Source organism: Elgaria multicarinata, chromosome 3 (assembly GCF_023053635.1).
Source record: "Elgaria multicarinata webbii isolate HBS135686 ecotype San Diego chromosome 3, rElgMul1.1.pri, whole genome shotgun sequence".
NCBI lineage: Eukaryota > Metazoa > Chordata > Lepidosauria > Squamata > Anguidae > Elgaria > Elgaria multicarinata.
In genome coordinates this window covers 102,766,920-102,793,038 of record NC_086173.1, presented here as the reverse complement: position 1 = coordinate 102,793,038, position 26,119 = coordinate 102,766,920, and the positions used below count along the sequence as shown (strand labels likewise).

The 26,119-nt window shown below is 39.6% G+C and overlaps 1 protein-coding gene across 2 annotated transcripts in view; it reads right to left on the bottom strand.

Moving 5' to 3' along the window:
* The window catches only part of RAD54L2 (RAD54 like 2), a 70,352-nt gene that overhangs the window by 22,719 nt on the left and 21,514 nt on the right, over window positions 1-26,119 (bottom strand). The window contains exons 2-7 of one of the 2 annotated variants that reach the window (XM_063121113.1): window positions 25,370-25,579; window positions 4,715-4,913; window positions 3,478-3,617; window positions 1,403-1,537; window positions 509-741; window positions 119-301 (exon numbers count right to left, since the gene is read on the bottom strand). In XM_063121113.1, coding sequence (XP_062977183.1) covers window positions 119-301; window positions 509-741; window positions 1,403-1,537; window positions 3,478-3,617; window positions 4,715-4,913; window positions 25,370-25,523 — 1,044 coding nt within the window. In that variant the 5' untranslated portion in view covers window positions 25,524-25,579. Of the gene's footprint in view, window positions 1-118; window positions 302-508; window positions 742-1,402; window positions 1,538-3,477; window positions 3,618-4,714; window positions 4,914-15,095; window positions 15,144-25,369; window positions 25,580-26,119 lie in introns of those variants that run through there. The other variant, XM_063121115.1, reaches the window with a different exon arrangement.

Below are 26,119 nucleotides of genomic sequence, written 5' to 3'. Positions count from 1 at the left end.
GGAAGAACTCAATTAGAAAAATTTGAGTTTGCTCCAGGTTCTGTAGGGCCTCTCTCTCTCTAACATCTCCAATGCTACATGAACAGACCAAACACACACATTTCCCCAGCCTACTTACGGGTACAATGGCCAGGACAGTCTTCGCCTCAATGTGCCGGAAAAGTACATCCAAAAAAGAGATGACCTGGAGGGTCTTGCCCAGCCCCATGCTATGAGCTAAGATGCAGCCAAACCCACTGCTGGTTTTAAATCTGTCCAAGGACTCCACCAGATTATCATACAGGAATCGGATACCACCAATCTAGAAAGAGGTACAAAATTGCCAAAGAGATTATGGGTAGGAATTCAACAAATTACTATTCTGGATATGCGCCTAGTCACAAACATATATACAACATCATAAAGGCAAGAAGCACAAAGATTTATGAATGAATGTTACACCAAAGCATAGCTTCCTTTTGGAAAGTTGCTGAAGTCCTTGTATGTCCAGACCCAAAATCTCCAGTACCTGGTGGGGCTTCACTGCCCGCGCAAGTTGAGGAGCCAGGTAAATGTCCTCTTCATTTGGCGGATGGTTGATGTTTATAATTACTTGCCCCGAAGCATCTAACTGATTTAGAGCATCATTCACATGAGCACCGCTGCTCTCTTCATTACCGTCTTCATCCCCTTCATTGCCAGAATCACTGCTGTCTACAATCTGGAGGGCTTCATCTTCTCCTGAACTTAGTTCTATGACTTCTACAAGACAACCAGATGTGGGTGATTAGTATATCCATCATGCTTTATCTCAACAAATGTAAACATTGCATTATGAGTCTTCGTTTTCTCTTCTATCTTTAGTAGAAAACTGAGCAAGGTAAAATATGCTGAAAGGAAAAAAAATACTTGCAAGTGATCACACTAGCATACTCAGTTACTGAATATGTCCGTATAATATCTTGCAACACTTTCATCTTCAATATGCTCAATTTTCTACTACAGAGGACAGTGAGAGGAACAAGAACAAGAAAAAAGAAAAGGAAGACATGGGCACCAGTTTCATGAAATCACTGCATATAAAATATGGGGGGGAAATGAGTTTGAACAATCTCCTAAACATCAGGATATTGGAGCAATGTGAATAGAAGTCAGAAAGTCCTTTTTTAAAAAATTCACTAATTTTATGCCTTTGCCTGCATTATAGATGCAAAATGGGCCCAAAGTCAATACAGACTTTGCATCAAAGCTGCACTCTCAGCTTTGGCATATATAGATTTACATATTTCAAATATACACTGTAATGAAAACAAAACAAAAGGTGTTTATCGTTATATTTTACTATTAAAACTTCCCAGTGGAGATAATAGGAGTGTCGTAGACCATAATCAGGGAGTGCTTGGAGATTACCATCCATTCTTACCATCTTTAATGCTATGGAGTCTTCCTTTAGAATCATCCTCACTACCACTGCTGGTGCTGTCTAAGCAGATGACTTCTTCAGCTAACACTTGAGGGGGAAGCTGAGCAACCTCTGCAGTTCTTAAAGCAATCTCCTCTAAACCAAAACAGTAAACATTAATAATACTAAATATTAAATAATACTAAACGTTAATAATCCATACTTATACCACCAGACCAACTAGTTTTAGCCTTATCTAAATTTGATACCACAAATTAGTTTTTATATTCATAATTGTTCTGTAACAATTTTAACCAATGTGTTCTCAAAATGAACACTATTTTAACTAATGTTCAGATAAGTAGATCAGGTAAGTAATGGAATTGTATTTGCAGGTCAAGGCCAACAATATTTCTCAATGAAGCAATTATATACACCTCAGCAGCACCAGTAGAAAGGGAAGTGGGGGAAGTTGACCTTCCCATCCATTTCTCTTCCTGGCAGCCGCACCAAAAGCTGGTCCAAATTAGACGGAATGCAGCACAGGACACTGAGCGGGAAGGTGTTTCACCAAAAGTCAGAGGTACCTTCTGTGAGTAGAGCTCAGAAGTAAGGGGAGACGGTGAGCGCAAAAGCAAGGAGGCTCACTGCAGCTTGGTCATGTAGCGAGAAGACAGTTTCCTGTTATATCAGAAAATGCTTGTAGGAAACATGTCAGATGCTAAAATACTTGTTGCAAAACACAAGTTGCTGTGGTTCCCTGACAGGTGTTTTTTTAAAAAAACAACAACAACAAAGAAATGTGTACATATTTAACAGCTGGGGGAGTACATGGAGAGGAAATCTGTGCACCTGCATGAACTGCTGTGTGCAAATTTCCCCTCCATTTACTTACCAGTCCTTAAATTTCCCTTTCTTTACATCCCAGTCTCCAAAAATGTGCAAATTTTACAGACATGGAACACACACACACACACACACACACACACACACAGAAGATGGTAGGAACAAATGGGGCCCTAGCACCAACAGTACTTACACCAGCCCCCCCCCCCCCAATAGGACCCCATTCATTCTGTCTCATGCAGCCTTCTTCTCAGGGTTTGTTTTTTTTAGAACTATCATGGAACCACAGTACCCATAGCAGTAAATGTTCCGAAAAAAGCCATAGTGTGTGTGTGGTTGTTTTTTTAAATACCTTCCCTTTCCAAAGCAGCTGGAGACTTGGGGAGTGTTGAAAAGGTGGGGGGACACTGAGAAGTGTCCGTCAAACACTTACAAGTGAGAGGATCACAATACCAAGAGGAAAATATTGTCGTCGTCCCTCCCTATTTTGGTGCACCTACTCCTTTGACTCCCTCCCCCATTTCTGGTGCTTCTGAACTGCACTCCCTCCCCATAGTATTATTTCTCCCCTGAAATTTGCACAGTTAATTTGCAACTGTGTGCAAATTAACCTATGCAACCTTGCCTTGCAAATTTCCTTGTATGTTACTTACTTCCCTTTGCAGCTCCTTTTGACAGCTGAAACAGACAAGGAAATTGACCAGGCCAAGACTACACATACTGGACAGCTGTAAGAATGCATTTGCATACTTCCAAAAGACGGGCAAAAAAAATAGAAATAAAAAAATGATGACCCCGATTGCATATTTTGAGGCGCCAAAAATATTTTTTAAATTATTATTATTATTAAAAAATGTCAGGGAATGAATGATGGTCCTTCCAAAATGGCAAGATTGTGTGTGGGGGGGGAAGCGGCGTGGGCTTTTTTGCTGCTCTTGCCAACTGTCTCTGTAGCTGATTGCCATAACTCACAATAAAATCGGTCTGTCAGGTTCGGATGACATGACAACTTATTGTGGGCAAAACTCACACACTCTACAACCGAAAAATAAGGCACCAACAATATACATGGGTGGAGCTCTTGTAAACAAGGTGGGATATAAATGTAATAAAGAAATATTAGATCCTCTTTGTGAAGAGGAATGATGGCGTAAGTTTAGTATGTTAACAGGATTGAAAGGAGTACTATTATGATCTGCTTCCCCTATCTTCAGTTTGACTCTTGGCTCAGTACTTTGTGCACTGTTTACCTGGGAGAAACTCTAGGGGAACTGTAGGGATGCTGGCTTGATATTCCTTCCTTTGCTGCTCGAGCCGTTTCCTTCTTTCCAACTCCTCCTGCTGGGCTGCTTTTGTCACAGCCTCCAACTGGTCCTCCCTCAGCAGCTTTCTGAAGGCACAAACAGAAAATATGTTACACACGAACCCCCAAATAAATGTATCCATGCAGCTTTGATAGTTTAGTTTTACCAGCTGGAAATAAAAACTGGTTCAGTTACAAGATTCAGGAAGGTCCAAGAACACTACAGATGGAATTTCAATTCACTCTTGTAGCTGCAAAGCAAGCGTTATTGTTAGGAGGGGAGACTTGTGTGAAAGGGGCTAAAAAGTCATCATGATTCAGGAACTGTTTAGTTGAAGAGCAGGAGAAAACAACAATGAGTTGCTGGTAAATATGGGCCTGTACTGTAATGGCTCGAAGCAAGGTGTGTATGCATGTTGATATATAGGGCAGTGCCTTGCATACACACACACCTTCAAGTTGTAGTAACATGGAAATGAGCAGCAAAGTGCTCCGCTCTGAGACACAGCTGAGAGAAGGGTTAAAATTCCCTCCCCATAGTTCAAGTTCTCTAGAACAGGCATTGCCTGTCTAAGAGGATGAGAAACTGGTCCAGACAGCCTCACACTGCTGCTGGTTGGCAAATCATCTATGAGCCAGTCATTCAGAAAAAAAGACAGAGGGGAAACTTTAGCATAACAGATATGGCCCCGTCTACAATATTCCACCTTTGTACACTGAACACTTGCCATGGAGAAAAATCTCAAAATAAAATTGCTATGTTTGACGTTTGAATTATTACAGCTCAAAAAGGGGGGGTGTTGGTTTGGAGGAAGGAGCATCAGGCTAGCTCTACTCTTTGACGAGATACTGCATAAACGTTTTAATGGAATCTTTTATCAATCAGTATAAAAATAAATCAGTATCTCTTCTACATTTTTCTTTTAATATTCTTCTGAAGCCATGGAAGGATTTCCTTTTGATAACCCCAGAGATACGTGCAATCTTCCTCTTCAGGATCTCACCAGCGTGGTTTCATGTCTATTTTGGCATTTGTCTAGAACTCTTGAAGACATCATCATAAATCTGCGTTCATGGTTGATGGGCACCATTGCAACGTGTGTTGTTAACAACCTGACAATAACTATTCAAATCCCATACTCTCTCAAATCTTTTTTTTTTTTAAATTAAAAATTATTGTTCACCTTATGTTCCTCCTCATGTGAGAAGGCTTCTGAGCCCTCTTCTTTTTGGTGTCCTCAGAGGCCAGGCTCTTGTGCTGGTTCTGCAATAGTTTCTCTGCCTGTTCACTCTGAGATGAGGTAGTTGAAGTAGAGCGCTGCCATTCCCCATCTTCACCATGTTGAACGAGATCGCTGCCGAACACTGCGTCATGGGACTGGTCTGAAATGACAAAGTTAGAATAAGTTGTACAAAATCAACGATTTGTCCTTCTCTTTCTTTCTTTTTTTACAAAGGCACTAAGTTTTATATAAAAACACAAAGACCAATTGACTTCCTGTTCAGTTGACTACATACTCCAAACTGATTTACATATTCGAGAACAGGGGTAGGCAACTTTTCTGGGCCCATCACTCCATTTGACATTTTGAAAAAGTTTCCTGGAACCAAAGCAAATTGCCATGAAGGGTAAAAGGCTAGGAAAACCCAACTTTGCTGAATTCTCGCTTTTGTTGCCTCCCACACTGGATTCTCGTATTTCTTGTCTCCCAGTCATTTTCGTGGCAGGGAACTTTTCAAGTCAATGGACAGATATTGCTCTACTTAATAAAGGTGGGGAAACTGGTCCGCTGCCAAAAAAAAAAAAAAAGGCTGGAGGGGAGGGGAAGCCTACCCACAGCCAAGGACCCTTTTGCCATTGTTGAGAGCGGGGGAGGGGGTCAGGCTTCCTCCTCAAGCCATTTTTCAGCAGGGCTCCTTTTCCCACCTCTATTGAATGGACGGATCTCTCTCTCTCTCCATTGACGTGAATAGAGATAGGGGAAAGTGTGCTATTTGGGACACATGGGTTCTTGCAAGCCAACTGGAGATTTTGGCAGGCACCACTGCAGCTGCAGGCACCATCTTGCCAACCCCTGTTCTAAGAACCAAAGTTACCAAACATCTTTTGTAGACTCCCTCACACACATAACCACAAAAGTTCTGGTAACTTGTCAAACAACGCAGAGAAACATACTTGTGAGTGTAACAGCCTGTTCTTTGACACAACAAAGAGGACCACTTATACCAAATAATTCCTGTGTTGAAAGTTTTTCTCCAAATGCACAAACTGCAGCACAGGAATCCTTTGTGGCAGAAAAGAAACAAGGCACACCAGTGTGGACACAGCCTCTTACACATAGATTTCTTACCTAGTCCATTTTCTTTCAGTGATATGCTATACAGGGGTGCATGGGGAAAGCGCTCACTCCAATTAATGAGTTGTACTCAGTGTTAGTGTAACTTAAGTCCCATTCATTTCAATGGTACCACCCAATATAATTAGCAAAGCCGTGCTGTTTCAACTTAGGCCTTCTTTATTCCTACTCAAACAGCAGCATTACAGCACAGGGATAGCTTCCATACTGTCAAATGCCACTCTAGCAATATGTATAAATAAGAACCACATGGGTGGATGACACGGTTACTTACCATGCCACTGTTACCTCCTAAATGACCACAACATCCTGCCTGCCCAGTTCTTTTTCTTTCTTTTTTTAAACAATTGCACTACTGGTATGGCATGGGATTATACTATGTGGAAGCAGCTCCTGCTTCACAAATGTTACATTTATTTGTGCAAGTCCAGATGTAGAAGAAGAACAAAGCAAAGTCATTTGGTATCTGTCAAAATGTCACTGTATGCCAAAAAAAACCACACCCCACCTTTCATAACCCAATGATCTGACTGCTTTGGACTGAGACCCAATTTACAGACTTAAACCACCCTCTATGTTACGGCAAAGCATTTTTTAAAACAACAAACGAAGTGCAAATAGATAGTTGCTCTATTATTATACATTCCCATAAGCAACAAGTGCAGCTGAACCAAAGCTGACCCCTCTCTTTCTTTCGCCTTTTCACTAGAAGCACAAGCTGGGTCACACTGTGAGCTTGATACATTTTCTAGTCCAGACAGGGCCTTTAGGGAAGCATGTGGAAAGAAAGATGTCACAACAAACAAGCCCACAGAGTAACTATTACACTCATTTACTGGGGGGGAAATCTAGCTTCTTGAATTTTCTCAGACTACAACTCTGCCATCCATGTTAAGTCATGTTTCTCCAGCACATCAAGTTAACCAAGGTTTGGTAATATTAGACGCAGCAATTTTACACCCATGACTTTTCCCCTTCATTCACAATTATATAACTAGATCAAAAGATTGGATAAAATAGGGCAATAGGAAGCAGCAATAGCAGGACACGTGATCACATTCTGCAGAATGAGTCATTAAACCTTTCCCAGAGTCAAAAACAAAGCCATAGTTCATGCAGAACACTGAATGGCTGAAAAATCATATGCTAGTGATAATACAGCCGAAGCTAACACATTTCCTTAAATACAACTTCCTGTTGCTTTTACGCATCTTTTCAGCAAAAGAAATAAGCAAAGCACTCACTGAGACTAAACAGAATATTGGACCTAGTTGTTCTGATCAACTTTCCTCCACTGTGTCAAAAAATAAGACAGGCAGTAACTACTCTTAATCCACCGACTTCCCACATACACACCTCATTTCTTCTGCACAATCCTCTAAGTGGCTCTCCCAACCAATTTTCATCCTGGTATGAGATGGGGGAGATCTTCTGTGGCTTCAACCTAACCAAGGAGCAGCCACTTAACTAATTCACACCCCCAAATCCATTCCTGCTTAGGTCTCCCCACATCCTTGGATATGGAACCAAATATGCATCACTGGGAAAAGGAGAGAAGCAAGAGCAGAGGTGACTGTGGCATGTGTGACGATACTAGTTTTTATTATTAGTTGTATTGTCCTCCATGCTGGTTGGCTTTTCCTCTCCATGTTTGTTTGTTATTGTGATTTTAGAATGTAAGCCATATGGCAGGGTGTTTTGTATTCTGTTTTATTTTGTTCTGTACAACACCATGAACACTGATGGTGCTAAATAAATAAATAAATAAAGTGTTAAGACTGCCTTTCCTAACCTGGTGCCCTCCAGATGTTCTGGACTACAGCTCCCATCAGCACCAGACTTCATGATTAATGGTCAGCGATTATGAGTGTTGTGGTTCAAAATGTCAGCTTGGGGAAGCCTGGGTTAAAATAACCAAGAGTGAAATTCTAGGGGAAGGGGAATCCTATCCAAAAGTAGGAATTACTGCAAGGGGCTACATAATTATCAATCAATTTATTGTGGCCTGCCTTGAGATGTAAGGTTTTAGTTGTATGCGCATGAATGTTTTATTATTTTATAACATTTTATCTATTCTTTTTTATATGACACACTTTTATACTCTGTGTATAACTTTTGTTTATGTAATTGGCTAAAACCTGTATTGGGTTGACTTCAATAAATTGATTGATACATAATTATCATCACCAATAGTGCAAAGTATTATATACTTTGTATTATATTGACAGATGTCAGGCAAGGAGATTGTCCATATTGCATTCTCCTGCACATTCAAGAAACTATGTATGTTATGGTGGCAGGAGGGGAAGAGGCAGAGAAAAATTGAGCTCCCTCGAGCGACTGCTCACCTCACTGTTTGAGAACTTCAGGTTTAAAAGAAGCTGCAAATGATAATTCTCCGGTGTCTATGCAAGGAGGTATTCTAGTTGCTATAGGAATATAATTTACTCTAAGAAAGGAAGAAAAATTGCTCTACATGATGTGAAGGTGGGACTACTAGAGAAGGAAATGCATTTCTTACAGTGTCATCTAAAAATATGGACACACACAACAATCTTTCTTAGAGAGGTTATGTGTAAGACAAAAGGGAAAAGCGTAATAAAAAGACCTGGAATTTCCCCAATGTTTTAAGTCCTTACTTTCCAAAAACAAGAAGAAAAAAACTGCCACCAAAAGATGTGGAAAGAAGAAAAGACAAAAACAAATAAAAACAAAAAACCCGCATGACTCTTCTAGGTTCTGACTGCCCAAACAAACAAAAAATACATTTAACTCCCACTAAGGATGGGAAAGGAGACAGTTTCTCTGCCAGGTCTTTGAAAAACCTCTGCAGCTTTTATCAGGCCAGCTAATTAAAGTCTCGCCCTTCAGGCAGCTCAGCAGCATTAGGTCCCTCCCACCCTGGCAAGGCCTAACAAAGAACTAATTATGTAATGATTACATAAGATGACACACCTACCTATTCCAAACATGCTTACAGAGCTACTCTTTCAGAGTACCCTAGAAGCTAACAAGACCAAATGTATTCCTCCTCTGCTCACGGAACAGAGCGCTATCCTTAACAACTTCTGCTACAGGAAGGAGTATCAGGATCTATACAACAAGTAAGCTGCTTTTGCCTACATTCGTCATCTCACTGACACCTAATTTTCTTTTCAGCAGTTGTTTCAGAATTTTCACTTCCACTCTATTGTCAGATTTGCACTGGTTTCCAAAGCTGTTCATAATGCTAAAGCAAGACATTTAGGGTCAAAGCTATTTTTATGTCTCATATTTCTATACACAAGAGCAGCTGTGAATGATTCTCTCAAGAGTCAGCCAAGGCACAGTGATGTAAAACTTTGACTTATAAAGGTGTCAAACAATTCCTACTCACAGTGGAACCCATAGAATATATTGTTCCATTGTGATACTAGAGCACACAGGTTAACTAAAGATTAAGTCACTTCATTTGCTCTACCTCAACTTGCTCCTCTATTGTGACATCCCGAAAATCTCAGCTAATAAAAGCATAGCAACCTCATTCTACTCCAGCTACAAATGTGTCCCTCCCATGTGTAAAATCAAACACAGCACAACATAACACTTTTCAAATCAAGTCTTAACCATAAATAAGGCAACACACCAGGTACAGTTCCTATATGGTATACACACCCTTAGTGAAACAAAAAAAATGGAATGCTACACAAGAGCTATTTGAGGGAGCACAAGCTAATTTCTAGTCTTTCTGCATTACATAAACTGCAAGAGCTGGTATCCAGCTATAAATCTCAGTTGTACCACATCTGTAAAGAGCAAAATAAAAACCCTTAGTTGCTGAAATCACACTTATAATCTAACAACTCAGTCTGTGTTTCTTGGTTTCACTGGGCTTCCAAGGCATTGCATCACACTTTTCTGTAGGACAGTGCACACTTAAAATCTGGTTTTCACAACACAACAACCCACCATAGTTTGCATATCCAGCCTCCACATGGAGTTTGTTGTGTGGTGCAAACCCAGCCAGCATGGGTTATGCAATCATTGCATAACCCTAGAACAGACCATGGGTTATATGAGGGTTGTGTTATATGACATGACAACCCCCAAGTAGGAGTTGGATATACAAAATGGTGCCCGTGGACACCACGGCTCATGCTGAATTAAACACTTCATGACAAGCTGTGTTGTGAAAACCAAGTCATGCACTGCAAATAAAGCACAAAAGGGCTCCTGCAGGGGCTGCGAGGGTGTTGGAAAGAGGTAATGGAGTGGACTTATTTTCTCCTATAGAAAATGATGGCTTCAACCCACTCCTATGTAAGTAAGTAAAAGAATAGCAATTGGCAACACTATTGAAATGGGGAATCATTGGTTTCTAAAGGTTTTGTAGGGTCACCGATTGCAGCCCCTTTACTTCCTCTCACTGTACTTAAAAGAAGTTGTACTCTTTTATCCAGAAAAAATTAAAATGGAAATGCAGCCTGTCATATGGATAGGCACTTTGTTGGTCTACTGGTAAACAACATTTTATCTGGCCTGTGACACTAGTACATAGGTGTGTGACTATGCCAGACATCAACAGTGCCAAACCTTTATTCTATTTTGTGAGTAAATCTAAAGATGGAGAAAGGCAAAGGATCAAATTCAACTGCAGCTCTTTCAAATGTTTCCTTTCCCCATGTTTCTTGAATGCCTAACTGATATATAGATTTATCTATATAGAAATATCACTAACTTTATTACAGCAAAGTACGGCCCACAGGAAAATTGGTCGTGTGCTAGGCACCAGATTGTGGGGCCTCTGTGACCCACAATTGCAAGGGCATTAATCCCTAAATTCAATTGCCAGTATTTCTTGGCTAACTTGTTTTAGAGATATTCTTTAGTACTGTCTTGAACCTTATATGGACAAGGAGGAGTGTATGGAGCAATGAGGAGAGAGGGTAAACACACACCCAAAAAGGGGGCGGGGAGAGCAGGATGGCAAAGGGACAGGGGAAGCAGCACAAGCACACACCAAAAATCTGGAACATCTAAAGGCCAACTTCAGTGACAGGCCATTTATCTTCTCACTCCAAAATTATGCAAGCAAACCAAGGCCTCAGATACTCAAGAGCTTTTTTGGCCTCACTGCTGCACATAGTAAAGAGGACTGAATTACATAAACATTAAAGAGCACTTATATAACCTTTTATTATTGTGTATCCCAGTATCAACACCCACAAACCAAAAGAAGAAACCAGGTAGCTGATTATATGAAGTATAACCATATACACACAGCACAGATCTAGACAACAGAAGACAACATTATCTTGATAGTTTTCATCTAACACTGCATCTTTTCCGTTCAGCACTAGGAAGCACATTTCACTGTCTAATTTTTATTCTCAGCTATGGCGCAAACATACTGTGATATAAAAGGTACAACAGGTATAATTGCTTGTCTGTAAAGTGATCTGAAAGCCTCATGTAGAAAGAGAAGGAAAGATAGAAACGACTCTGTTCTGTTATGCTACTAAAAATTAGAACACTATTTTATTACATCTATATCACGTCTTCTTTCCATCAGGGAACTCAAGGTGGTGTACATAATCCACCTCCTTTTAATTTTATCCTCACAACAACAACTCTGCAAGGTAGGTTAGGCTGAGAATCAGTGACTGGCCCAAAGTCATCCACTGAGATTCCATGGCCGAGTGGGGAACCCCGACTCCCAGTCCAACACTCTTAACCCTAACTATGACCTTTCCATCTACTATTTGAAATGTAAACTCAGTCCCCCAAAATACCCTCTCACACACACATGTCTTAACACAGTAATTAGGCCATCAGATAAATATTAGAAGCCTGGAAATTTACATTTTTAATTTTGTAGGAATTCATTTGCAAACTGACATTTCTGCTTTCAGTCATCTCACTCTTCCATCAGCAGAAACAGGGTCACAGTGACCCACAGTGTTTTTCAGCTTTCTCTGCTTGAGTGATTCAGCAAGCTACTGCTTTTATGAAGTACACAGGAAGAATAAAAAAAACTACATTTCTGGCTAACTCATATTAACCAGTTTTCCAGTTACCCAGGTAGTTTTCCAACAAAATGCCAGAATGCAATAAGAACATCTACTTTGTTGAAGTCACAAGCATTAATATTGCAGCCTATTGCCCTTTACAAATAGACATTTTTTTCTACATACTTAAATGTTGGGCACCTAAACTAAAAATGTTCTGGCTCCTATAGCCACACACAAACCTTATTTTTGTACATGCCTCCTTTGCTGTGTCAGTGTAGATACTATCATGATTTTTCAGGGTCTGGGGAAAGGAAACTAAATTGAGATGGGGCAAGTATTTGCATTATGCAATGATTACATAAGCATTCATTTACTGTTGGCAGTTGTTCTGAGACATATTAGCTTAGTGAAAGATAAAGAGGCCTATTACTGTTACGCATTTCCAAAGCCACCAAGATAGCAAAAAACCAAAAAACTACTCTCTGTTGCATACTCTACCAAAGAACTCTGTAACCAAGGAATCTTAACCACTGAAAGAGCTGCATGAAAGACAACTTATCATATGGAAGCCCCTCAGTTTTCATATTGTATGATGTGCCCCTTTTCATATTTTCATAATGAGCAAATAGGCTATTGTGGCTTTGGATTCAGTAAATCCAAACATTATTATATAGCCTTTGAACCAAGGTATTTGTAATAAGAATGATTATTATTATTTATTTATTTATTTATTTATATAGCACCATCAATGTACATGGACAATAGCCTAGCTTTGCAGTTAGTCATTTGCATAGCTTTCAAGACACGCCACTTAAGGGACACTGCAATATTGTCAACCAGTGTGTACATTACAGCCACTTGTGTGAAGCAGGTCAATATGCAGATTAGGAAATTTTAGCCAAGAAATAAGCTTTGTGATGGTAGGTAGAGAAAACTGCCTAATCTGCACAAGGGAGACAGTGCAAATGAATGAGTTGCCAAGTGGAGCGATTTCAAATAACTTGCATGTGGCAGCCATAACGTGTGTAAATGGCCTTTCAATACGTACATTTGATAGTAGAAACAATAGCCCATAAACATAAGAAAATAGACCGGTTATTATGGGTAGGTAAACTATTTGTAGTTATCTACAGGACTGCATCAGTCATGCAAAGCTATTACCATTTTATATTCCTGTTACAGCTTGGAAAATAAAGGCTGGCTTTAAAATCACAGAGCCAGTATAAGTCATGAAAAGACATGAGCTCACTTCCCCCCCATCCCGCTCTGCTTTATATTTAGAATTACAAATTAAGCTTGTTTTCTTTGTATATTATTTCCCAGTAATTGGGGGGTGGGGGAGAAGAGAAATTCTTTTCAACTTAATTGCCATTTTCTACTTCAATGTCAGTGAGAATCTCTCTGAGAAATTATGTAAGCTAACACTTTGGAGGAAGTTAATAAACACACTTAGGCTTCCTAATCCATATACTAATGGCAGAAAAACAAATGCACTCCACTCTTCAAACATTACTAAATATTTTCCTAGATTAAGATTTTCTCTGTGTAAAAAGACCACATAGTATCTGAAGCAGCCCACATTTAAAGTTATTAATGAGCTTTTCTTATACAGTGTGCAATTTCACAATAATCCAGCAAAGTATCATCTAAAGTGGCAATTCACAATTTCACCACATGGTGAAACAACAAAAGTTTAGAATCTAATTTGCAGGTCCAAAAACAAGTTACAAAATACACTGTTCACGATTGCCACAGCATAGTAGGTAACCCATTTTAAAAAAGGAAAATAATAGCACAGGATACTGTATTATCTGAGGTACCTAACATTTTGATTATATTTAATAAAAGCTATACAGTGAACCTGACTGATCAATAATGGCCATTAAAATCAAGAGATGAGGAAAGATGTACTTGAAGCATTGAGCATGGCAAGGGATAGACTTTTTAATCTGACTTCAGCTCTACCACTGACTTATATGACATTCTGCAAATTACCCGGTCTATCTGTACAGCAGGTCCCATGTGATAAAATGAAGACAATTAATGCTCTGTAAAGTACAGTCATATAAGATATTAGAAGATCCCCCTAAAGAAAATAGCTATAAAAGCAATACTGTTTATAACACAGTCTAAATGCATGGACATATTTGACAGCATGGTCTGTTAGATAGTCAAGTTACATAAAAATGAAAATGCAGTAATTTCTCTTGCAGTTTTCTGTATTATCACTACACCTATGAATGGCTCTAGTTTTATGATTTGGGGCAATCTAATTAATTAAATGGGTCATTCCCAGAAATTGTGGGCCTTTTCCATTAATAAATTTTGTAGTTTACCAGAACCTGATACTAAATGCACAATCCCTTTTCACTGACCGTTTTAAATTGACCCATAAACTAGTTAAACTGGCCTGCTTCCATTAAAGCTATTTTAGTCATATTGACTTCAAGAGGGCTAAATCAGCTAAAACGCATGTCTTTCAATATAACTTTCGCAGTCAGGCTAACCAAACTAAATTGCGCAGACAACTTAAATATATCCAGAGTTCACCATATCATTTAACTCTGCTGATGGGATCTTCCCACTGGAGGAATTCTCAGCATGCCAGGGATGAACAAAAAGCTGTTTGTCAACATTGGTGTGTGTAGACCTGATTATCAAATATTTAAAGGGAAATGTCTCAACTAGTATACCCTAATGATACATTGATGTGCGTACATACACATCATGTACCCCATTGCAGGAAACATAGGACCAGTGAGAACAACCAGAACTACATCCGGTAAAAAACAAGGAGTATATCAGAAAAGGGGGAAACTTGTTAAGTAACAAATGCAAAATATATCACATCTTTGCTCAATAAGTGCAAAAGGGGCTACAGAACTGCTATAAAATATCATTTGCTATTTTACTAGAATCTGCAGATTTAAAAAGCTCAAAACCCTATATTCAAGATTATGCAGTCAAAACCCCATGCAAATTAAGCACAACTTTCACCAAATTATTGACAGCTGAATAAATTATGAGCCACAAATGTTTATGTCACAAAATATTCTGTTCCAAACAAACCACATTTCACAGTGGGAATATCAACAGGCACTCTCAAAAATCACCTATCACATCTCGGATTCCTATTACAATGAATCGCTTGTCAGGGCAACAGAAGAGGGGCAGATGAAAAGGAAGATAGACACCCATGCACAAGCCCCACATCTTACCTGGAAATTGCTGTGACTCATCCAAGAGGAGCATTTTTTCCCAGTGGTACACAGCTGATGACAACACAGGTTTCTTTAAAAGTTGGTTCAGTAACTTCAGCGGAAGACAGTATAGGAAGCTGTCAGCTAGTATAAGCTATTCTAGTCCCAGACCAAACATCTGAAATTACTCCAACTCATTTACCACCTCTTGTTGGAGTACCATAATCACAAAATATAATATTCCTCTTGTTAAAGTAGTCCAAAGTGTTGTGTGGGTGGGTGGGTGGAAATACTAAATACTAAATTAATTCACTGCATTCAGAAAGTCTAATACACAGCACTTAGCACTATATCCTACAAACCTGCCTTGAGCACCTCCAATGAATATATATCCTGTAACTTGGCTGTGGCTGAAAAGGGTCACTTACATAACTACTTAAATATGCCCTTTTTTTTCTTTTCCTTATATAGCAGTGGCACTTATCTTCCTTCCCTGCTCAGGTAGTCAATGCCATTAGTTTAAAAAAGCCAGCAATAACTCAGGATCAGACACAAGCTATTCTGTACTGTTGACTAAAACTGGCATATATTCTAAATTAGAAGAAGTATCAAACACCACTCCTGAGAAAGAGTACAGTTCATTAAACAAAATGAAACTGTGTTTATATCTGGGAGGTCTCTTCTCTCCAGTTGGCTGTTGCAACAAAGTTGCATGCATTTTCATCTGATATCATTTAAGCAGCCCGCGATCCATTTGAACTAGTGGCAGAGAGCAGGAATAAAACAAAATCCTTACATAACTATTCAAACTCAACTGGGGCCCCATACAAGGGGAATTCCAACAGGCAACAGAAACAAACAGCAAAAACTCCAGAAACTCACAGGGGTGGAGCGAGGAGGAGATAACTTAGCACAGAAGCATGTTCCATGCTATTCAAAATAGTACCTTGGCAGCTTTAATTGTGTTAATAGCACACACAAGGTTTTTGGCAAACCCACTATAGTTCTGTGTGTGAATGAAACCTACAACTTTTACAGTCACATCAGAACTTAATAATTCACACTGTGGCAGGCAACACTAATCTGCTGGCTTTACTATGATCCAAGAACCGTGAGGAGTTGAAATTTTATTGGATACAGTCACTGGGGCTGTTTGCATGACATCATAGCCCGCTATGGGTTATTTAACCCATGGTGAGGTTGAGGCACCTGCAAACACCAACTGGGATATGCAACTCCTGCTTGTTGTCATGTCATGCAATGGACCAGTCTGCATGATCAAACAGCTCTTATTAAGCCACGGTGGGCTGCAGTGTTTACCGGCATGTGTGGGCAGCCATTTTGAATATTCACCGCCTAGTCACAGCTTTTGTTGTGTAGCATGAACCCTGAGCGGCATGATTTGTGCGAGGCTTAGCCAATCTTCGCATGACTCATGGCCTGTTCTAGGAACATTCAAAAGGGTCACACACATGTGCAGCAACTCACCATGGCTTAAATAAGCCATGGTAGGCTATATTATTGAGATTACTATCAGACAGAAGTAGTCTCTCCACCCACTGCAGCACTGAATTCAGCAGTGGCAACCCATCCCAAAATGGCACTTGTTGTGCTACAGAGCACTAAATGAGTCAAATTTAGCATGTCCTGAAGCTAAATCTAACCCTTTCAGTGTTACAGAGATTTTGGTGCTGAATTTTAATAGCAAACCCTGTTTCTTTTCAGAATACCCTGTGGACTGCAGTCCCCCTGGTTCTCCTGAAGTTGCCCACCCCTGTTTTAGTAACTTAAGCAGTTATTCAATATGTTTTAGAATATTCCCATATAAACTCTATTCTAACCTTATTGCAGAAAACAACACACCTGTGGATGCTAAGTGCAGTGATATCTCTGCTACCCAAACCTGTTTTAATGACTGTGTAATACAATGCACAGTAACCACTTTTGACATGATGCTAAGTAAGATCTGTTGTTTTCAGAATACCTAAAGGAGGGATACATTTTCTCTTTGCAATCAGTGAGCAGAAGGGGTACTGAAAATGGCATTTTCCATCTTCACTAGCAACTAAAAGCAGAAAACACGAAACTAACTAAAAGTGGCAGTAAAGTATAACAAAACCATCACAGAATGATTTTTGACATTATCTATTAGCTCACCATCTACTTTGAAATCAACATATTGCTTGAAACAACTAATCAGTACTGGGGGGGAAATTCCTGAGACTTCTGTGGTCCAACGGTTTTGTGGAAAATTTCTATTTCTAGCCTATTATTATTATTATTAACATTTATATACCGCCCCATAGCTGAAGCTCTCTGGGCGGTTTACAAAAGTTGAAAACAGTGAACATTAAAAAGAAATATACAAAATTTAAAAGCATAAAAAGCATAAAATACAAACAAAAACAGACAATATCCATTTAAAAACAACTATTCTGGGGTCAGTTAAAAAAACCCTCAGCATATGCTGTTAAATGCCTGGGAGAAGAGAAAAGTTTTATAAACTTATAAACAAGACAGCTTGATTTTTGACAATTAAATGTGGAGTCCAATCAAAAATAACTGTCTTATGTGTCTGCTGAGTTGGGATATAGTTGTCATCCCTCACTCTTTGCAGGTCATGGCCCCCTCACCAATGCTGTCCCATGATTATCTAGTTTTTTCCCTATTCTACACAAGATTTGTTTGCCCCTCATATTTTCTTGGCCAGGTCTATCTGTTCTCCCAATAGCGCTCTCCATTTATGCTTGATCCCTCACTGTTACTTACCAAATATGATTATGTTCCTTCCTACCATCATCTGCCATGCTATCCAGTTACCAATAGCTGTACTCCATAAACCAAACCATCCTTTTCTCACCACAAGTGTTCTGAACTAACTGGGCTGTTCCTTCTTTTCTCCACTACTTTTTCTCCAGTTCCTCCACTTATAACAGCAGTTTCTTGCACATGCAGCTTCTTTTCAACAAGTTCTCCAACTGAAAGTCAGCAAGGACTCAAACTTTAAATTGTATCAATGGGACTAAAACCTCTGAACATTAGCTGGATCACACTTTTGGGGACAACCAAATATCGATGTGTCCAGAAGAAATATAAGGAAGTTTATTGACTTCAGTATATTTTAGATCAAACCCAATAAACACATAGACTGTAATGTGTTTGCTTGTAATGATAGCCCATGGGTTAAACAACCCATGGGCTGTGGGGACAAGCAAGAGGGAAAATGCATGCTGCCTCCTGTGCACCTGCCACTTCTGCTTTTACTCAACAACCTACAATCACCTCATTTGTAGGTTGATGAGCATGTCATGCAAACCTAGGGGCTAAACAACTCAGTAGTTATCCTAGTTTACTGTAAGATTACCTGGGCTGTTTAGTCCCTTAACTATCCAGTGCTTTGGGTTTGCATGTCACACTTAACCTACAAACAGGCTGATTGTAGGTTGTTAATTAAAAGCAGAAGTGGCAGGTGCATCAGAGGCAGCGTACCCACACTCTCCTGCACATGCATAACAGCTGCTTAACCCATAGGATGTCATTACATGTGAATTGGCTCATTGGGTTGTAACCAATATTGTCCTTCTGTTTACGTAACGTTCACTGATCCAGCAGAACCTTCCATGAACAGAAGGACACCATTGGATACAACCCATCCTATCTGGTCTGATGATTTTCCTCAGCTACATTCGTTTACATTTCATTTCCCAAGTTGAATCCTTCAGTCTGCAGCTCTCCTAGATGCTTGAAGGCAGTATCCATGAGCAACCCAAGAATAATAAATTGAGGAGTACATAATAGGTTTAGTGGGAGGAAGGCTACATTGAGTCAACAAGATTTATTGATTCCTTTCTTTAAGCCAGAGAGCACTTACTACAATTGGTAACTATATATCGTTTTAGATTACAACCTTCAGCATTAAAATGAAGGTTTCAGGTAATACGGGAGAAAAAGTTGTCTTAAAAGTATGATTAAAAACCACATCTGCCTCTTGGTTTTATTATAAAATCTACCCAAAACAAATGTATGAAATATGCACATTGTAGCTCTTATTTCACCTGAAACTTTTTACTAAAACCGGAACACCATTACATTCTGGTATTCCTTCTCCAGCCTTGAGTATTCCTTATTTATGCAAAATATTTATACCCCACCTTTCAAAGATGTTCAAGGTGGCAAACAAAGAAAAAGAAATGCGATACCTAGATTGAGGTACATTAAACACATAAAACAACAGAGCAGCAAAAGCAAAAAAAATGTTAAAAACAGCAGTAAAAATCTATCAACTGAAGGTCACTAAAATCACTAATGACTAAAGGCCTTCCTAAAAAGTAAGGTGTTCACACTTTCCTGTTTTGTGTAATTAGAAACAGTGGTTGTGAGGGAGGAACACAGTGCATTTCTTTATTCATCTTAAATTCATTCAGGCTTCTACATTCTGTATGTATATTACAATCTATATCAGCCTTCCCCAATCTGGTTCCCTCCACAAGGTGTTGGATTGCATCTTCCATCATCCCCAGCTAGCATGAGCACATCTGGAGGGCATCAGATTGGGGGAAAGCTGTTCAAGGACAATAATCAGCAAAAGGAGTGAGGAGACTTATCAGTGGTCCAGAATAACAAAGCATTTTTTACTTTAAAATCCATTATACAGGGCAACTAAAATGGAAATGCAAACAGTTGGTTGGTCACACCATTCTAGCAGTGCAGTAAGCAGAACCCAGCAGATATGAGGCAAAGAGATCTTTGGCATCATTACCTCCTTTTTAAAATGTAAGTGCAAGTCATTTCTCCAGGTTATATAATGTTTTCTGACTCTGCCAAAAGTTGTGCCACTTTCTCAGAAAGGAAAATGCATGCCAGGCAGCATAAGAAGACGAGTGAGAAGAAGCAACACTACGATCGTGATTTGATTGTGATTTGTAAGACCATCATCCTCAATGAAAATCTAGATTAAAGCCTTGCAGACCTTTAAAAGAAACCTGGCCCAAAACATTGTAAGTCTGTGAGAACCTAAGAGGGCAGAGGGGGAGATTCTTGTCCTCTCTTCCCACAAGCCACAAGCTCTTAGGTAACAACAGGTAACACAGTTCATGCAGCTGGTTAAAATTCTAGAATTAGTAAGGAAAGCTCCTCCTTTAGCTCAAATTATACTCCTTATATTCCTGCAAGTTTAACTAAGGTCTCCAATGCCTTCTTCCCACATATTCCTACTATAATAAAATCTAGATAGAGAGGAAAGCAAGTCCACAAGCTCATCCATGCTAGACAGAATTAAAAAAACAAACACACCCCAAGTACAAACTGTTCTTCTCAAAATACAGAGAAAGGCTTTTAAAAAATGTCATCACTATGCTGGTACAGAACAGCCAGTCCAAAAGAGCCAGGAGCCTACAGTGGAATTTACTGTCACTCACATATAACTACTATGCTCATGTACTTCTTGTTTCTCTCTCAATCGCTTTTTTCTTGTGATAATTTAACACAACTGCACAGTTTAAATGCTAGAAATGTTTTATTTTATTTCACAAGATACATAATTAATCCATACCTAAAGCACATACATGTACCATCCTTACTATGATACAGACTGGATGCATTCACATTAACAAAGGCAAGTTTTAGAAGTCTACCAGAGTATAGATAAATCTTCATTCTGTTCTAATATCTATCTATCTATCTATCTATCTATCTATCTATCTATCTATCTATCAATCATTTTAAAATAATAGATTGCAAGGTTACATTTTTATGCTGTTGCTTTCTCTGGTTTCCATTTAAGCACTAAAAACATGTAAACTACTCACATTTCTTAATGCAATGACTTAGTACAGGATGTAAGCAGCCACAAAGTCTGGCATGAATCATAGGATAGAGTTGGAAGGAACCTTGGAGGTCATCTTCTATTGCAAGAATGGGGAACTTCTTTTTGGCCTGGGGGGCAAACTGGCTCCAGGCAACCCCCTGCTTAATGCAGAAATCTTTCAACTACAACATCCCTGACAGATAGCTGTCCAGCCTTTGCTTAAATACCTCCAGCAAAGAAACCACCACTTCCTGGGGCAATCTTTTCCACTGTCAAACAGCTCTTACAATTAGCAGTTTCCTCCTAACACTTAGCTGAAATCACCCATTGCTTTGAGACTAGCCCCTGGAGCAACAGGAAAAAAGTCTGCTCCATCTACTACATGACAGACCTTCAGATATCTGAAGAGTGCTATCATCTTTTAATCTTCTCCTCCAAGCTAAACATATCCAGCTCTTTCAACCATTCCTTGGAGAACTATATTTCCAGATTCCTCACCATCTTGATCTCCCTCCTCTGGATATACTCCAGGTGTCTATACATTCCTTAAATATTCTTTTATAACATTATCCAAAGAGTAATTCCTGATACCCATCAGGAAAGTAGGGATAATTCCCAAGGGTGCAGGGAACAGCATGGAAAAGAATGTGTAACTCTGCCCACTCCTGTTCGAAAATGGACGAATCATTTTGATCATATAAGAGACTGAAGTAGAAGAGGTTAAACTACTACTGACGGTTTATGAATATCAGGCCTTATTAAAAGAGGACAGAAAAAGGTATGACAGTCACTGCATACTGCTAAAGAGTCTTGTCATTAATATACCAGGAACGGCTGCATTTCCATCCCACTTCATTCCCTATTTGTTTCTGGGCCCAAATGAAATTGCTTGTTTTGAACATTAAGTACTGAATGGTTCAGGACCAGTGTATCCAAGGGACCACGGCCTCCCATATGAGCCTGTCTACACGTTAACATTAGCTACAGAAGCCCTTTTCAAACACACGTTTGATGGAAACAAGGGAGAAGAGCTTTTCTGTTGCCACACAGTCCTTGGAATTTCCTCCCCAAGGAGAGATGCCTTATCCCCTCCTGACTGCCGTTCCGCTGTGATGTTAACACCCATCTGTTTAGAAAAGCCTGAGTTTACCACCTGGCCTACATTGTTCTCAGGTGAGTAGGGGGGAGCTTTTAATGGTTTTTTGAAAATTATATTTTATTGCTGCTGTCTTAACTGGTTTTACATGTTGGTCTGCTACTCTGGTAATTTCAGCTTCTTATTTTATTGTACTTTGTTTACTTAGGGTGCAATTTATATAGCACCATGTACATTAATGGTGCTATATAAATAAATAAATAATAATAATAATAATAATAATAATAATAATAATAATAATAATAATCCTAAGCATGTTGACAGAAAAAAGTCCTACAGCTTCCAACATGGCTGGCTGGGGAATGCTGGGAATTGTAGGACTATTTTCTGTCTAAACATACACAGACTTGCACCTTTAATCCATTTCTTAGCTGCCTTTCAAAATTAGTGTCTTCCCAAAGTGGCTTAAAATATAGAACATACAATTCCATATCAACAGAACAAGTTCATAAAATCATAAATCAATTTTAAACAAATTTAAGAACGAACCAGTTAAAACAAGACAAATCCAAACTTAACTAAAAAAGCACCATATCAAACATTTCCACCAAAAAATAAAAGAAAACGAATACATTTTACATTATTATTATTATTATTTTATTACTTACCCGCCTCTCCACTTGGATCGAGGCGGGGAACAACAGTGAATATAAAACACATTTTAAAACCTTCTAACAAACAACAACAGATGCTGATGTTTCTTGTTCATGAGCCACCCTGAAGTTTTAAAAGGAAAGTTGGGGTATACATATATTAAATAAATAAATAAATAAATAAATAAATAAACAGGGCCCTTTTCTACTTATCCAGGCAAATGTTCCTTGAATAAAATAATGATAATGAACAAATAACAACATCAATGTCATCATTTCTTCTTATTCTGGTCTGGTAATGCAACATTATAAGAAAAATAGAAACAGATTGTTCTGGCCCCTCTATCTTCAATGTGAACATGTAGTATCATAGAACCATAGAATAGTAGAGATGGAAGGGGCCTATAAGGCCATTGAGTCCAACCAGTCATAGCTTGGACACAGGATCGACTCCCAGACCACCTGAAGTTGCCTAGACTATGGTTAATCTAAAAGAAAAGCAATAATATCCAAACTTCTCCTTGCATCTGCACTGGGGGGGGGGGGGGGCGCATACAAGCCCAAGAGCATGGAAACATCACTGAAGCTCATTCTTATAACATTAAATTACTATTACATGTGAACGCAGTCTATATTATGACACAAGGTTAGATCCAGATTTAGTCATACTTGGAACAGACAATGGGTGTAAATATTTTTTAAAAATTGAAGCCTGTGGGGGGGAGGGACAGAAATGTTGGGGGAAATGGAAAAAAATAAATAATACTTTTTTTTACTGCTTTTTACTATGATGGTTATTTAACCCACCATGGGTTATTGTGTTGTGTGGAGGGCACCGTTGGTTATTTCCTCAGCCACCGTTGGTTATTTCCTCAGCCACTGAGTCGCAAGGCAAGAGCGGTCAAAGCGTTGGCTGCCGCTCTAGTCCAGCTGGCAGACAGATTTTCAGCAGCAATGGGATACCAGTGGGAAGACTGAGAGGGTGGGGGATGAGTGGGTCAACTCAGCATGGACTAATAGTGAACTCAACGCTGACCCTAATCCACACTATGGTTGATTATTACCATGTTGTGTGGGGAGTACCCCCTAGATAAACAACTGTCGAGTGGATTATTACCCCACCGTATTTGTCTGAATGCAGCCTTTGACTGGGTTCGGATGACACAATAACCAATGGTGGGTTAAATAGTCAACAGTTGGTAACTGTGTCATCTGTCAGGACTTTTTCACACCACGCTTGGTTATTCAGCCCAAACAACCAATGCAAATAACCAACACTGCACTGTGCAGAGTTGATGATATGAACAACCATTGGTTATCATTTTGTCGCACAAAGTTGGTTATTTTCAACGACTACAGAGTCCACTGGCAAGAGCAACCAAAGTGGGGGCTGCCACTCTAGTTCAGCTGGCAGAATTTGCAATGGCTGATGGGATACAAATGGGAGAACAGAGGGGGGAAGAGAGGGTGGGGGATGTGTCAATCAAAGACACCACAGACTTATAGTCAACTCGATGCTGGCCTTTATCCACACCACAGTTGATTATAATTATGTTGTATGGGGAGTACCCCCTTGATAATCAATTGTGGAGTTGCCTATTAACCCACCACTGATTATTGTGTAATCCAAACGCAGCGATTGTCTTGGTTCTACTTTGATATGGTTACATTTTTTTAAAAAAGGGCAGTAGCAACAAAACATGCTTCCTGCTTTCTTTCTCCAAAACATTGGGTTGGGTCAGATTTAATCATACTTAGAGTAGACCTATTGAAATCAATGTGATTGATTCTAGTGGGTCTACTCTAGAGATGTGAAGGCCTGGAAAAAACATTTGGACAAATTTATGGAGGCTATGACTATCAATAATAATTAGTCATAGTAGTTAAAATTAAACCAGAAGGCAGTATACTTCCAAATACTGGGTGCTGGGGACAACAAACGGGAAGATCATCACTTTCATTTCCTGACTTTGAGCTTTTCAGATGCATCTGGTGGGCAGTACTGGAAACAATGAATGTAGAACATTTGGTCCAACCCAGCATGATTCTTCTTGTGACTTTATGTTCTAATTCAGCTTTCTATATGTGAGCAACAGTTGCTGAAAGAAGCCTGAATAGTGGTTGTGAGTGGGGCTTCAGTGTTCTGCAAAGCTCCCTTCCCTGTGATTTCCAACCTGGATTAGATTACGCAAAACAGTCAAAGTTGCACAATTATAAAGGATAAGAGGAAATTATGCAAATTTAGCAGACCTGCATAATTTGAGTCACAGGAGACAGCTTTTCATGGCTTACAATTTTAATATTTATCACACAGAGTACACGTAGCCCTACTTTTAGTTCTTCTCATTCATTCAAGACTGCTGTCTGACGGACAAACCAAGAGCCTTACAGGAAAAGTGTAACTGGTGTGCTTGCAATAGACCAATCTCAGATAGTAGCAATCATTAGCACAGCATTCTTCTCAAGATATTATTGTAGAGCTAAATGGCTCTGCTGTGCCTACCAAATTTGGAAGGAATGGTGTTTTAGCTACAATGGGCCAAGCCACCATGTCAGGATTAGGTTGACCCATTACAATCTACTGACTAAACTGTTCAAAAACTGATATATATGTAAATTCCAGAGTGAACAAATCTGCCTCTAACATAAAATCAAAGGAATATATTCGCTAGATTTTAACAGTACACATAAACAGATATAAATAAAGCACTCATTGGCTCTCATACTCATTACTCACCATTCTCATCAAGTAAATCTTCCTCATCATCCCCATCATTGTCTTCCTCCATCGCTTCCTCCTCGTCTTCCTCCTCCTCCTCCTCTTCCATATCCTCCTGCTCCAAGTCCGGGTCCACATCCGGATCACTCCCTGAGATTGACTCGTCCGACATGATTCCCAATAGCACTCCTTGTGCATTACCTGCTCATGATCTGTGTTAAGGCAGCCCTGCAAGACAAAAAAAGGAGGGAATAAAATCAAGCAAAACTCTCAAGAGATACAGCCTTATTACCCGTTTGATGCAAGCTTTCCAGATCCCACAGTTGCTCACTAGGATTTCTTATGAGTACATCATTTCTTAGTGTAGTGACAACCACTTTGCTTACACTTTGATTAATCTTTGTAAACCACCTAAACTTTGTAAACCACTCCAGCCTTTGCTAGACCAGGCTATATCCCGGGGTGATACCCGGGATCGTCCCTGTGCGTCCAGATGACGCACAGGGGATCCCGGGCTCAGGCAGGGATCAACCCTCCCTGGCCCCGAGATATAGCCTTTGGGTCCGCTTTTTCCCACGGTCTCGGGTTGACTTCGAGATCGCAAGCATGTGGCCCGTTTTCGCAGCTTTTCCTGGTTCCGCACGATTACTTGCGTGGAGCTGGGAGCCACGCACGGGGCACAGCGCTCCGTAGGAGCGCTTCGCCCATCAGGGGCAGGGTGGGGGAGCGGGGAAAACCCTTTTTTTAAAAAAACAAAACAAAAACCAC